The following is a 15,374-nucleotide window of genomic DNA, read 5'->3' as shown; positions in this document are numbered from 1 at the left end:
TTTCCCCTCAGCGGGCGGCGCGGGCGAGGGTTTCCCGCCACGTGCTGGCAACGGCCCGCACTGCTGGAGAGAGGGAGACGTGTGTTATCTCCCTCTGTAGAGATAACATAGTTAGGTATCTATAGATATAGGTATAGATATTTCTCTCTCTATATATATGGGTCTGTATACATACATAGGTATAGATACCTATGCACACACCCACCTCTGCCTCGCCTGCCCCGTCCCACCGGACTTCAGGCGGACAGGCCTCAGTCCCCACAGGAGAGAGGAGGACAGCCAGCCCTTCTTTGTGGGCTCTATAGGATCGAAAAAAGGAGGGGAACGAACCCCCATCTTCCACGAAGGATGGAGAGCTGGTTGTGCAGCGGGGGCAGGCTGCGAAGCCGGCTCGGGGCCGTATCACTGGTGAGTTTCAGGGCCCAAAACAAAGGTCTCTGGAAGCGGAGCATTTTCTGAGTATCTCAGGTTCACTCATCAAGAAACCCTGGGAAACGTAGGCACCCTGACCGTTCACTTTTGCCGGGGGGGCGGCCCTCAGATGATGGAAAGTTTACACCTTTCTCATGACAGCCCTCTTCCCGGGCAGGGTCCCCATGGACTCAGCATCTCCCCCAGGAACAAAGCCCGCTTTGTTGGGCGCTTTCAAAAGAGAAATGCAGGCTGCGCCAGGCTGCTGTTTGGTGACCATCACCTTTGAAACTAGAGGCCTGGGAACCATGGGATTCGTGCACCTAACACTCAAGCCCAAATTGGGACTGCAGCTGGGCTTTGAAAAACCACCATCTGCCCATTATAGAGGGCTGCGTTTATCACCAGAATCAATCCCAACCCACAGGAGAGGAGGCAAGTATCCTTGTACAAGGGTCTTCAAGGCTGCAGAGCGCGTAGTTGTTGCTGTTTTCATGCCATCCTTCACATCCCATCCCAGCTTGCTTTTGGGAACAGTGAGGGGAAGCCATCCCTCTTTTGCACGTGGATCTATCGTTCTGATGCTTTCTGGGTTTGAACTGAGGTTTGGGTGTCAGGCCTGCACGAGTATGCAATGAATTTATTCCTTCCTCTTTCAGGGTTTTTTTTTTTAATCATTAGGTAAGAGGAACATGCAGGGATCAGAGCAATAGCATGAGTAATGATGGTGCATTAGCTTCAAGGATAATTTGAGAGAATTAATTTTCTGATCCTAGGTTTTAGAACACAAGACCATCTCAGAAAAAGCCTAAGATCAGAATAAAGAAGTCCATGTCTTTAGCATGTCCTTCTATTGCCTAGAGCAGGGTGGGCAAAATGTGGCCTGTGGGCTGGATGCGGCCTGCCAGGCCATCCTATCTGGCTCACAGGGCCCCTAAAAAGTTTAAAAATTAATATTTAATCTGCCCCTGAATGCCTGTCATGCAGCCCTCAATGGCTTGCCAAAACTCAGTAAGCGGCCCTCCACCTGAAATAATTGCCCGCCCCTGACCTAGAGGCAATGAACCTCCATTTTTTGTGATTTTTCTCATACATTGTGTTATCCAAGACAGAGGTAGAGTAGTGCCGATTTAACTAATGAGGGGTCATGCTGAACAAAACAGAGGCAGGACTTATGTTATTACCTACAATGTTTGCTAAGCTTTGATGGTACATGCAGCTCTACTTTTATGACCAGTGAGGCGTCTGGGAGCTCCATTTTCTCTCCCCGGTAATATCTCCAAAAGCCTTCTATCAGAGCAGTTTAAAAAGCACCTTATAAGTTAGACAGACACCTTCAATAACCATATTATTAAAACACCATGATTGCTTACCTTGCTCTTAACACTTTGATTCTTAAAATAGAAATAACTTTTTCAAAATCTAGTTTGTTTTTCATTAGTAAGGCCATTGTTTATTTTTGCATTCATGGAATGAAACACAGACTAGTCAAGTTTTATTTTTTGTTTGTAGTCAGGTTCACCTTCAGGCCTTCCTGCTTTATCCCAATACTGGAAACACTTCAAGGTAAAGTTTAAAATCCTAGCCAAAAAACAAACAAACCTGTTTTTTCATTGCAGTTGAAAAAAATCACCGGGAATTATTTCTGCAAACTTAATTTTGTCAAACCCTGAATTTGGGGCCTAAATATATTTAATAAACATCCCTTTAACCCTCAGCTTGTTGTATTTTTTCAGACTTTACATTCACTTTAAATATATCTAATCTTATTCCATGCTTCAGAGAATCAGCTTTGGGATGGAAAGAAGGCATTAGAAAGCTAAAATAGCAAAGAGTCATTAGCATCACTCATACTTTTTTATGTATAAAAGTATTTAGGGTTTAAAAAAATTAAAAAGATCTCATCTGTCTGTCCCCAAGTTGTTGAGTCAGGCTTGCCTGCCCAAGAGGTAGATGGTCCTGGTAGCATCAGGCTATGGAGAATTTTAATTAAAATTTTCTAGCATGCGATAGGTGACAGCTGCGTATAAGGGACCAGGCACTTAAACCGGCAGATGAGCATTCTCTTGTTTTTTAGGTGATCACATGAGATCCCACACGAGTTTAAGCCCAAAGAAGTTAGCTGTGAGATCTCAAGTACTGCTGACTGACTGCAGACACAAAACTTCACAGATTTCATAGACAGAGCTGGAAGGGACCTTGTAAGGTCATCAGGTCCAGCCCCCTGCCCAAGGGGCAGGAAGTCAGAAAACTCGCTCATGCTCGAACTATATTGATCCTGTGGAATAGCATCTTTTTTAAATTGTTGGATGTATGCATTATACTGAAGAGTCTCTTCTTCTCCTACAGTCCTGAACTTATTAGGGATGAGCAAACTAGTTTGGAAAAACTTATTGCCCTGAACCACTTGTCCAAGTCTCAAACTGACCGCCAACTGAACCTGTAAGCAGTGACCCATTATCAAAAGCAGGAAGAGGAAGCCTCAAAATATAGGAATAAATGCTCTCATGATATCCTTAGACTAATGGTCTGATCAAAGGCCTGCTGCAGTCCTTGGAAAGGTTCCCATTGACTTAAGTGAACTTTAATTTTGCAGGTGTTTCAAATAAACTTTATTTAAAACACCCAGACTATTGGGAAGGCCAACATGTGCATGGAAGTCCCCCAACAGCAAGGAGCTCTTGGTCATGGGAACCAACCGAGGCCAAATATAAGAAGAAAAACTCCCCTATAATCCAGAAAGCAGCACTGCTGATATGCAGTGGTACCACAGATTTCAGAGGAGCAGAAATTCACAGCACTGGCATGCGCAGTCATGGAGAGCTCAGGGGAGAAGGGCAATACAGAGAAGGCAGAGGTGGTTCTAGGCAGCAGTTCCCAGGAAATTCAGGGTTTTACACTCAGGGTGCAGAATGCAAAGTTCACATTTAACACATCTGTGTCCTGCAAGCCTACATCACTTCCCCTTGTAAGGGCTATTTTTGTTTATGAATCAAAGCCAGGAATGGCCTGTGATATTTCCTTATGCTTCACTTGATCATAAAAAGCAAAATAGACTGTGATTCCTGGGTTACACGGTCCACATGCACGGGGGGGTGGGTGTGTGTTCTGGTGGAAGAGGGTTGGCAATGGTGACTAATAATAATCCTGTACATTAAGGCACCTGCCATTAAATGAATGTCCTTCTCTTCTGTGCCTAGTTGAATGTTATTTCCTGAGTTCCTGCTTCTGCTGTATTATGTCACCTGCTCCAAGAGTCCTTTGCTCCAAGTTCCAGAAGAAGAGAACAAAGGAGAGATGTTGGTACGAGAGGAATGATGGCCCCTTACTCTGCAAAGTCATTACTATCCCTGGGCAAGAGCACATAAAAGCTGCTCTTCTTACAACATAGACTGCAGAAGCTTCTTCCTAAAGGGGTGTGTAATAGGAAACAGTTCTGAAGGATTCGTTGGCACATTATCTTCCCCACGTGCTCACAGAGCCGTCTGGGCATCCGAATGGAACATACTTCCAAACATCTCCTGTAGGGAAGCAACAAGACAGATTGATTAGAACGGATATTGGCACAGCAGTAACAAGTGGAAAAACCTGGCAAAGTGGTTCACATAAGACGGTATCTAGCCTCACACAGGCACTCCACCTTGTTAAGAGACTGAAAGCATCTCCCTCCACAGACTGTCTTTCATGGTTTGGACCCTCAGCTGGTACAAAGAAAGGACTTCATTTCTGCTGAAGCCAGCGAAGCTGCATTGATCTGACTTGCATGTGAGCATGAGGGGCTGACCCAAGACCTAGTGATGGCATTTGGTTCAGGCCCGATCTCCAGATGCACCAGACTCTGGAGACCTTCATGTCTGAATTTGGACCTGAGCTGCATGGTACAGGCCCACTTCCTGTATGAACAAATAGCATAACGCAGTAGCCTGGCTGCCCACCTACTCCGGTGTCCTGTGACAACGGCCAGTATCGGGTGTTTCCAAGGAGGGTATGACCCATTTAATCCCACAGTGTGCAGTACCCATTTTGGGGCCGGGACAGGGAGGGCATTTCTACTTTTGTACTTAAGAATGAAGCTTAATAGCCTCTTTTCTTCTGTGCATGGATTAATAAAGACAGCAGACACAGAAGCATGGGATGAGGGAGCCTCTCTTCAGAGGACAGAAAGTCTTATGGCAGGAGACACTTGCTGCCATAGGCTGTTTCTGTGTAGTCTACACTGTGCCCAGAGTCACAGTCTGTTAAATAGGGCTAACATTCCCTTCTCATGCATTTTGCCAGTTTTATCTATGTACCAGTAGGTTTTAAGCTTCATGGGGTAGGGGCTTACCATAGTGAATTGGGATTACGTATTTCTACCACAACACAGATATCAAGAAGCTACACCATATTCCAAAGGCTATTCCTGCAAAGTACTTCTAGAACTAGGTCGTCCCAGTCCCCTAGGTGTTTGCTAGGTCATAGCATTTAGCACACCTGGTCTAGTCTACCCTTGCCAGGATTTAGGATTGCCGCCTTATTTCTACAAGGGAGTAACTGTCCCCTGCTCCTGTTACTCACCTCCTCCAAATTCTTGAATTCTGCACTGCTTTCATCTGCAGACTCATCATAGATAGAGAGTTCTGTCTGAATAGGCCTCTGCAAGAAATCAACCGTCAGTGATTAGCGGATGCAGGGCTACAAGGAAGGAAAATACAACTCACCTGCGTTTCAGACCTATAAAGGTGTCATTTATGGTTTGGGAACAGAGTCACATTTGAGCACGTTATTATCAGGTGTAGGCCTGAATTAAAACAAACACCACATCCAAACACCAGTGAAGGGGATATAGAAAACAACTGTGCAGTAATAATTGGTCTGGTTTTTATTTGTCCTGAACCAATTTACGCTCTCCTTGGAATGATAAAGGACATTTACACTGACTTTATGCCCACATCAGGCAGCCAGAGGGGTATCAAGGGACACTAGTATAAAGCAGAATCTGGTCCATTGTCTTCTGGACAGTTTCCTTTTGATTAAAGCCATGTTCACTCCAGGGTGAAACTGTATTTTCCAAATTCAAGGGCTCAACCCAGGGCCCACCCTGATTACCAGCATTCCTGTAAAAATCCTCCTTCCAGTCAGCCACCAGCACCAAACAAAATCCTTCTTGGCACAGTTAAAAGCCAGTAGTTTCCTTGTCCCACATCTCCTTTGAAGGTAGCAAGTTTCACCTTCAGCAAATCTCCCAAAGACAAATAGATTTTGTGCAACAGCGATAAGGTAGGTCCTCCACAGCATCAGCTCAAGGCTGGGGCTGCAGAGGCCTTATCGATCCTAACAATGTAAATAGTGGTTGGGAGCAGTGCATTGCCAAATGCAGCTGGGTACAGTCTGGGTTGGAGAAAGGTCAGAACCTTGGGGCCCTGTTTTTAGGAAGACGAGAGGTTAAGCTGTAAGATCAGTATCAGCAGCGATCGTCTAAAGCTGCACATGCCTGTCTGTCTGTCTCAGTTCATAGGCTGAGGCCAGCACTGTGACAACTGATTGTTTCCCTTCCTCTGGAAGAAGTGCAGAATAGCTCAGGGTGGCATGGCTATGTGAATGTGGGGAGGTGAACTAGGGGGCAAATGGATAATGTCTGTGTTCTGTCTAACCTTGCAGTCAAGTGCAAGGTATTCTGTTCCCTTTCAGCGAGGGATTCTCTGCCTTACACGCAATGCAAGGGAAGAGCCTATACACGGAGAGTTACAATGCAGTATCTGATGTGCGGCAAGATCACACCCCAGAACGTCTCACAGTAACCTGCTCAGGGAGGCGTACCCTCCTCGTCCAACTAGGAGTGCTGTTTTATCCACTCCTACCCAACACTCCTGCTGAAGCTGAAATATATGGGGAGAAAGGGCACAGAGGAAAGCAGGATTTTAGTAACCCATCTTCCCTGCCTGAGCTGTGCACACACATGCAGTGGTAATACAGGCAATTTTAACTTGTTGTCATGCGATAATGTGGTCACATGACCATTGTTTCTATCTGAGTTTCTATGCAATTACCAGCCAATACCTTAATAAATAACCTATGTCACCGCTGTCTTTACAACATGTGCCACATAGCTGCCTGTGCCTTTTCTTCCCTCTCAGCAGGCCAAGCACTAGTGCATAGTGGAGCTAGTCAAGTGGAGACAGACATGTTCTGCCTCTAGTTTCTGTGGGCTGAATTCTGCCCTTGTTTGCTTCTGTTCATCCCAGTTCCTATCCAGTTATAGAGTTTCTGTTATACAGTTATCTAGTTACCCAGTTATACAGTTTCACTCCCAGTTATACCTGTATGACCCTCTTGACTCCATCAGGCTTTGCCAATTATCCTTTTTTGAGTCTGGATGATACATTTTAATGTCTACCACTTAAGATAATCAATTAATTCCATCAGGTACAGCAGCAGAAGGCTGTTATTGTCCCCTGTGACTCAGTTGCTAGAGAAAGACTTGCATCTCCCACTGATGCAGTGGGTTACACTTGCATGGGTGTAACTAAGTACAGAATGCAGCCCTACAACTCTGCAGTCTCCAGGTGGCTAGTACCTCTTCTAAGATGGGAAGGTGGACGACTCCTTTCATGTTGGCCAGTGCAAATAAAACAGCATCATGGATGGTCAAGAAGATGTGACTGCGGTCTAGGCCTCCTTCTTCAAAGACTCCACCTGTGCTAATGTCATCAAATACCTGAGCTGAAGAAGGGAAAAATATATGAGCAAGGAGGAAGGTGCCACAGCAGGAGCCACTTGAAAGGGAACACAGCAGATGCTAATTTCTTGAACTGTAGCACCCTTTTGTGGATAGAGGCCTCAGAGAATGAAAATGGTCCAAAGCAGTGGGAGCACAACACACTCCTGTGGAGTGCTAGCAAGTGGTTCATGCATCACCAAGATCCCATTCTTGCTGATGGGCTTACATGGGTGTAAACGAAGGGAAGAACTTTTTTCTCTCCGCTGTGGTTGATTTCTGGGCTCAGGTTTGAAATAACGTAGCTCAATGGTCCAAGCAAGAGAAAAGGGAACTGCACTGGCATTCCTAGGAAGTTTTCAGGAGTATGTGGGAGAAAGTGCAGGAGAAGGGTCTGAGTTTCTATTATCCTGGAGTAAAAGAAGAGGAGTAGTATTTTGCAGGTGAGGCAGGTCATAAGTGCAATGGCATAAAAATGGCCAGGGAACTTAAGAGAAGAGCAAAGAAAGGTAGAGACAGAGTTTTGTTATTGCTATTGGTATAGCTATTATTCTGGGTGCAAACGGTAAGCTACTACAGCCGTATCACCCCCCTAATAAGATCTTTGTTTTAGAAGTACTGACAGTAGCCTTGCCCCCTTAGCTTTTCCGTGTCCTCAACATCAATCACACATTACTACAGACAACAATGGAGCCCAGGAAATTCGAAGTGTAAACTTGTCCCATTGTGGGCAGATAAACTTGCACATTTATAACCATAGGCCACAGCTGATGAGAACACAACTGGCTTTGAAATAAATGTTTTCAAGCAGAAAAAAACCCAGTACAAACCTCAGACAACCTAAATCCTTTCTTTTCATTTTGGCTGTGTGTAGTAAAAAGGATCTGTGAACCCTTTCTTCCTGCGACAAATAGGCTTTGTTCTCCATAGCCCTGTGCTATGAAAATAGTAAGCATGGAGCAGCATGTGACGGAAACCCCATGACTTATGAAGTCTGATCCTTGCATAGGGGGTCTGATAGTAGCATGGGTGGAGGGATATACCACAGGAGACATTCCTCTAATCACAGGAGAAGAGCTAATTGAAGAGAGAATTTTCCATCCCCTCTTTATTTGATTCTCTGCAGTCTCTCTCCATCCTTTCCCCTGATCTTAATATTTGACTTCATTGGGAAGCACATGATCAGAACCTTTGCAAAGGCTGGCCCTGTTTGCAGTTAGTGCAGTTCACAAAAATGGAAGAAAGAAATCACCACTGTGCCCATCTCTCAGATGTTGTAGGAAGCCCATAAGGAAATGTATTATGCTTGGATTCTTACCATGGACATTTGCCAAGAAAACTTTAATCCCAATCTTCTGATAGCTGGAGCACAGCTGGATGTGGAGACAAAAGAGAGAGGATTAATAAGGATGATTATACATTGGGCTTCTGCAGGACTTTTTATCTATGGCTCTGCAAATTCCCAGGAGTTGTGAATGAATAATGTCCTACAGGCTCCAGTGAGGAAGGTAAATATCTACACCCCCACTGCAGAGGAAATGTAGGTACTGAGAACTAACCTTCCCCAGAGCTTTTGTCCCCATCAGGTCTACAAAACACACTCCACTCATATCTAGAATAATGGTGTGGAAGCTGACGTAGGGTGGTGCTGTGGTCATGGGGTCCACAGTTGGCGCAGGGATAACGCTGCAGGTACTACTCCGAAGGCTAGAGGTGCTGCCCAGCTCACTCGAAGTGTTCACTTGCCCAGCGTGGTTGGCAGGGGGGCGGAATGTAATGTAGGAGACGCTGGTGCCGTTGGCAGCCGTCTGGTTGTTGTTGGTGTCCGTCGGGGACGTGCTTTCAAAATCTTTCTGGAGCTCTTGCAAAGACAGGGTCTGCAGCAAAGCAAAGGCACAAGATCATCGCTCCTGCCTGGAGCTTGCCAGACACAAATACTCCTCCTGAACTTGGAGCATGGCTTTCAGGGCAGCAGGCTGGGCTCCAAGACCCTGGCACAGTCGTGTACCTATGGCATCTCAACACCAGCAAATCCCAAGAGAGAGATTCTTAACTCGTGCAAATCAGCATAATTTCCTTGAAGGAAACGTAGCTGCTCAGATTCATGGCAGCTGAAGATTTCTCCCCATTGCAGTTTGCAACAGGATGGATATATTTTGGGTTGCTGCCAGGTGAAGTTGGAGAGAAGCTCGCACTCACTAGATACGCTCCATCTCAGTCAGTTTGGCTGCATTAATGGACCCTTCTCCTTGAGCTGGACTCTTGGGACATGCCCACCCTTCTTCCGGTAGTTGACACAACCCCAGTTTTTAGCAAAATATTTACTCGGTGGGTGTGTCTACACATGCCCCTGACGATGCAGTTGGTACTGCGCAGTCCTGGTGGCACATGGGTCATTTTTTACTCTGTTGCGCAGTAGTAGTGGCATCATGGTTAGTGCCCACCAATGCTACGTCACCACAGCGATAAGTTATGTCGCTGTAGCTCATTGCTACAGCAGCTTAGTATCTCACGTAGATGTGCCTTGTTTCTATTTTGCTTCTTCCACCGCTTTCCTGCTCCACTGACTCCGCTGCAGTTCCTAGTTCCTTCCAAAAAGTTGCCCCTATATTTGGCAGAAGTAAGGCTTCAGCTATGGCAGATGAGCAGTAGGTGCTGGTGAGGTCATTTTGAGGGGTCAAGTCAAGACTGTAGCTAAATTAATAAGCCTGAGAAGATTAAGATCAAGATCCCTAGTCTAACCTCCCACATAACGCAGGCCAGCGAGCTCCATGCAAGTATTCCTGCATTCATATTTATTTAAGTGACTGAGCTAGAACAAGAAAACAATTTTAGAAAAATATCCATCCATCCCTTCCTCCTACTTCCAACCCTTTATCAGGCCAGATTCCTCCTGGAACACTATCGAATATCAACGGAGGTGCAGCAGGGGTACTAGGCCTGGTTTTTTATTTTTTCTGAAGTAACAAAGATCAGCTAGTTTGTCAAAGACCATCAGCATTTCAAGTTGAGAGCTTCACAATAGAAAGTGTAGTCAGAAGTAGCCCAGGGCACCTCCTTCAAAATGACATTGATCAGCAAAATCAAAATAACCCAAAATCAAAGTGACCCAATAAAAGGAAAATAGAAGAATAATTATAAAAGAGGAATAATCCTTAAAAATAATAATAATAATAAAAATCCAGCAGTAATTGCAGTATAAAGCCTGGCATGGTGTTGTTGTTGTTGTTGATGATGATAATTTACTAGAAGAGATACAAACTGGAAAAGGTATAACTAAACTGGCAACAATATACTGAGGCTCCTAAGAGTGCATTGTAGAATTAACTAATCACCTGCTATGCTGGACCACTTGCCTGTAGTTATCCCAGAGTCCTGTACTGTACAGTGCTGCAGTAGGAGACACTGGCAGCATGATTTAGCCAGGTTGTCTGAAGAGCAGCAACAAGCCAATTAATTACATTTAGATTTTTTTCCCCCTTACAGTGGCATCTTAGTATAGACGAATTCCAGCTGGAGATGATATACTGTTTTTTATCTGATCAAATTAAAAACAATACCTTTTAAGCATAGGATTTATATTGCTGTTTTAAATTACCATACTTCTGGTATAACCCCAGCATTATTTAAAAGTGTTTGGGCTCTGAGGAGCAAGCAGATTCTGACTGTCAAAATAATATTGCCAACCTTTCTTTACCCATCAGCCTCATTTATTTTTCCATTTTGATTTGGTTATTATAAGCCAGAACAGAATTTGTAAAGCCCCCTTGGTACAAATCATGACAAGGTCTAGAGAGGCAGAGGTGTATCTTGCTGTGTTTACTTACATATATGAGGTTTAATGTCATATGGACAGAGGTGCTGGCATATGGCTTTACCTTGCAGGAACAATTGCTCAACTGTACAGTTTAGCTAGTGGTGGACAACCACTGAATTAACAACTCTTGTTTTCAGGGGAAGGAAAATACTGTGTGGCAAGGGAAATCACTCCAAACACAGAATAATACAGGATTGCTGTCTTGCCTGGGTTTTGTTTCATCTCTGAACAACCTGTGATGGTAAGTGGCAAGATACTGTAATTGAAATAAGTAATGATATCTTCAAATGTACTTGGTGCAAAACCAAGGGATTTTAATAATCCCTTCATCAAATTATTCCAATGAAACAGGTTATATTAATGAAACATTTCATCTGCAATAAATTTGACATTTGTTAAATAATGCATGTATTTAATGAACTCATTAATAGCAACAGCAGTACCAGCAACAGTAATAAAAATAGGCAAACTTGCTGCTGTGCACGATCAGTACTTGTGACCGTGAAATTCATGCACTTCCCCGAATTCCCTAAATTGTGTTTTGTGGTTTCTTATTTTAATACCAGTCAGTTCAATTATCACACTTCTCTATTTCTTATAACTTTCTCTTGTGATCTCATGATCAATGGCACCAAGAAGAGGTTAGACACCCAGACATGTGGCTGTAGAAAGGATGTATTACCTTGTTTTTCTTGTATAAGAATTTCTGTAGCTTTGTTGGCTGGTGTACGGTTGCCTTCTCCTGCTGTTTCACATATTTCTTTCTGGCTAAGTACACTTTTCCGGGATCTACCCCTGTCTGTGGAGAAGAGGAGACAGTTAGTCAGGTTTACGTACGGGGATTAGCTGTGGAAGACCTGAGTGCAAGAGCCTCACGCCTATATGCGAGTGGCATGAAGGGACCTAGTCACCACTCAGGCCAGCTCATGGTCCAGCCCAGGCTGCTGCTAAGTGCCCATAGCCATGTCTAGTTGCTGTCTTGCTCAAAGAGGACTTTGGAGACCGCAGGCAGAAAACCACCCCCCAAAACATTTTGTAGAACGTCAGACTCTGAGAGCAGGACGCCTAGAGGCTTCTGGTCTGTCTTGACTTTGGCGCCACTCTAGCTGCTTCCCTTTCAGCAGCCTGCCTAGAGCTTGGAAGGAGCAGCATGGGGGCTGGCGTGCTGGCTGTCTTGTGGCGCCTCCACCACTAGTGTCTACCAAAAGCCAGTTCAGTTCCATGAGCACAGACCGTTCTCCTGTTATTTTTCTGCACGTGACCATGAAGTGTGGCAGGATTACATTGCATTCAGCACTTTCACCTGTGCCTGGGTGAGGTGAGCAAGGGTCCCCTGTTGGCAGCTCCTCTTACAAGACAGCATACCAGTTCAGGCAGGGAGGAGGGACCTGCAGGAATTCTTCTGGCAGTAGAGATGCTAGCCAGGATTTAGGCTTATTTCCTAGCTAAGGCCAGTGATTCTCCTTACTGGGTGCAGCTACATGAGACTCTACTGCACAGTAGCATTGGTGGGCACTAACCATGATGCAGTGCTACTGCACAGTAGCGTCTGAAAAACAGCCATGCGGGGATAATACTGCGCAGTAATGCTTGTTAGTGCGCAGTCTGCTGCTCATGTAGACATGGCCACTGAGTGTCATGAGAATAAAGGTTTCTACTCTCCAAAACCGAACATGCCATCCCCATATGTTTCCTTAGCGCAGTAAGGCATCAGAGGCTGAGCGCCACGGGCTTTGGAATAAGGCAGTAGCTTCTGTTTGTAGCAGATGTTGAATGAAGATTTCTTACCTTTGCTATAACCTTCTCCCTAAATATCTCTGAGTTGGCAAAGTACAGTGGGGAGCAGTAGGTCACGATTTTTATCCCATCAAGTTCGTGGACCTGCAACAGACATCTGAGTTCAGACTGCGTGTAAGAGGCTCTTGCCTGGCTCTGGGGGTTGTTATTTTTTTGCAACTGGAGTCAATAGACGGGTGAACAGGTCTGTGGATAAAGCCTTGGATCATTTTCAGTGGATCTGTATCTATGAGAAGTACAACTGCTTGCTCTCTCTGTTTTATATGCTGCAACAGTAGTAATGACATCAACACTGTATTGACCTCTTGGGTGAGGCAGAAGGATTTCAAACAGGGCGGATAGTTGAGGATTATGAAAGTCTCCGCTGCAAGGATCAGACCTCCTGCTATGACTTCTGAAAATAACAAGCCAATAACAACTCAGGGCAGCTAGGATCTGGAACCAACTTCCAAGAGAAGTGGTGCAGGCTCCTACCCTGGGGGTTTTTAAGAGGAAGTTAGTTGAACACCTTGCTTGGGTCGTCTGGCCCCAGTACTCCTTCCTGCCATGGCAGGGGGTCGGACTAGATGATCTGCTCAGGTCCCTTCCGACCCTAGAAACTATGAAACTATGAAACCCCACTGAGCTAAACAAGGTGAGAAAGTAACACAGATATACAGCTCCTTATTACACCGGTCACAAGGGAATTGGGAACAAGGTAATTTTCTCTTAGAGCCTTTTAACTTCCCCACTTACCTTGTTGAAGGCTTTGGGGTTCTTATATATGTCAGTGGAGGTTACCTGACCCAGGGCAGAACCGTTACGACTAGAGGAAAAAAAAAACACAACACATATTCAATGTTGAACAGTGCTAAAAATACAGCTATGCCTGGTTCTGGATACTTTGGTCATTGTGTATTTGTGTTACAGTCCTGGGACCCTTCAGCCAAAAATCTGGGCCCTTTGCTGATGGATACTAATGAAAGAGAATTCATTCTGCAGCCAAAATTCATCCTCGCACCCGAGGCCTATGCCAAGACTTTTAAGTAGCATATAAGCCCGGTGTCAGTCCCTGCCCAGTGATGGATGCCACTCTGAGCAGTGATTCCATAGGGAAAGATCTGTGGAGATATTTTCTTGGCGGGGCAAATACCTGCTGCATTATACTTACTCTGGAATATTCACGGGGTAACTCTGTGGACAGGAGTGGGACGCCAGGCAGTAATTAATGACTGACGTTCCTGTTTGTGCATTCCAGCAAAAGGGGAGGACACCTGCGTTTCCCCCGCGGGCACCGTTTACACATTCCTTTGAAAATCTGGTCCAAAGGTCACTTATAAAAATAACCTGAAGTGTACTTAATAACTAGAAAATATTCTGGAACTGTGCAGTCACCCTGCAATGCAGATCCCAGGGAGCACTTACAACTGAGTGTGAAAAACCACCACTAGCACAGAGAATCCCACGCCAACAGCAACTCCATAGGGCAGGCCCAGGAAGAAGGCCGACAGGAAACTCACCATCCAGACCATCTGTGGAAGGATAAGTACATGGCAAGTCACTTCTCTTTGCAACATGCAGTGGGCACTTTCATGAAGACTTATAGCGGGAGATAGGCCTGGCAAAGTCCTGAATCCAAACAACACTAAGACTTGGAGACTAAAATGATGAGAAATAAGAGCACTGGTGACTCAGGCTCATTTTTAGTTGTGGTTTGCATTCTGGAAGACTGGAAGTGTTCTCTTGCGAGTTTGTGGGATCCTGGGGCAGACACACTAGAAACTCAAGTTCCTCAGCTTCAGAACCATGTTGGTTCATTCAGTCTGAAACTTCCCGTTCTTGCTAGCACAGTTTGAAAGACTAGCCTTTTGACTAGTCAAGACAAGACCTTCATTTGAAGTCCAGGCCCTTTGCTATTATATAAGTATGCAGTGCCCCTCTTTGAAGGCCCCTGCAGACAGTCAGCATATGGAAAATATCACAGCAGAGATCCAAATATATAACAAACGCAGAAGCATCATGACAGAATCCTCATCCCTACTAATAGGCCTGATTCTGATGACAGTCAGATGAAGGTGACTCCATTGACTTCAATAGCCAAGCATCAGATTTATGATGCTACAAGTGAATGGAGACTCAGACAAATTCTTTCCTTTACTCAGAACCTTCTACTCCCCCCACGTCCAAGGATTTTTCAGGCTATACTAAATCTATACGAGGATCTTGCAGCCAGCTCAGAAGTTAAGCATGACAGCTCCCTGACATCATCTGGCCATATTGCATCATCATTGGAGGCTAGAAATGTTGTGACCAGTTAAAATTCCAGGAGAGATTTAGGTCAGCCATTAGCCTAATTGGAATTTGGCAAGGATAATAGGATCTACATCCGTGGTGTTATAAAAGGTGCAGAGTCATATTTCATGGCAAGAAGCATCTGGGACTTTGTTTTACTATCTCACAGGTGATACAGCTTGGATCTGTGCCTCTGAGATGGCTCTGAACTGCAAGGTGGGTCCCAATCCCTAAAGCTTTTCAGAGGGTCAGATGGATCCAAGTTTCAGGTCTCTCTTGACAAGAGGGAAAAAAAAAAGTATTTGTAAATGGGGTGAGCCAACAGGACCTGGGTGAGTCTTGGCTACAGAAAGCAGTCAAGTGTAGGCTGAGCATCATTAG

At 45.0% G+C, this 15,374-nt stretch overlaps 1 protein-coding gene and 1 long non-coding RNA gene across 5 annotated transcripts in view; one reads left to right on the top strand and one right to left on the bottom strand.

Moving 5' to 3' along the window:
• Nucleotides 1-1,837: 1,837 nt before the first annotated feature.
• SLC26A9 (solute carrier family 26 member 9) overlaps nucleotides 1,838-15,374 on the bottom strand; it is a 38,393-nt gene continuing 24,856 nt past the window's right edge. For all 3 annotated transcript variants that reach the window (XM_090025780.1, XM_090025781.1, XM_090025779.1), the window contains exons 13-21: nucleotides 14,127-14,233; nucleotides 13,458-13,527; nucleotides 12,714-12,806; nucleotides 11,608-11,724; nucleotides 8,668-8,985; nucleotides 8,427-8,481; nucleotides 6,968-7,113; nucleotides 4,969-5,046; nucleotides 1,838-3,932 (exon numbers count right to left, since the gene is read on the bottom strand). In XM_090025780.1, coding sequence (XP_089881906.1) covers nucleotides 3,885-3,932; nucleotides 4,969-5,046; nucleotides 6,968-7,113; nucleotides 8,427-8,481; nucleotides 8,668-8,985; nucleotides 11,608-11,724; nucleotides 12,714-12,806; nucleotides 13,458-13,527; nucleotides 14,127-14,233 — 1,032 coding nt within the window. In that variant the 3' untranslated portion in view covers nucleotides 1,838-3,884. The remainder of the gene's footprint in view (nucleotides 3,933-4,968; nucleotides 5,047-6,967; nucleotides 7,114-8,426; nucleotides 8,482-8,667; nucleotides 8,986-11,607; nucleotides 11,725-12,713; nucleotides 12,807-13,457; nucleotides 13,528-14,126; nucleotides 14,234-15,374) is intronic.
• Nucleotides 3,940-15,374, top strand: part of LOC149853710 (uncharacterized) — a 37,580-nt gene continuing 26,145 nt past the window's right edge. The window contains exons 1-2 of one of the 2 annotated variants that reach the window (XR_016438909.1): nucleotides 3,940-4,396; nucleotides 11,063-11,166. This is a non-coding gene — a long non-coding RNA (uncharacterized LOC149853710). Of the gene's footprint in view, nucleotides 4,397-8,991; nucleotides 11,167-15,374 lie in introns of those variants that run through there. The other variant, XR_016438908.1, reaches the window with a different exon arrangement.

This window comes from Crocodylus siamensis, chromosome 13 (genome assembly GCF_052110815.1).
Source record: "Crocodylus siamensis isolate JL-2025a chromosome 13, ASM5211081v1, whole genome shotgun sequence".
NCBI classification, from domain to species: Eukaryota; Metazoa; Chordata; order Crocodylia; family Crocodylidae; genus Crocodylus; species Crocodylus siamensis.
Note: the sequence above shows the minus strand (reverse complement) of the source record. Positions and strands in the feature narration are given on the sequence as shown.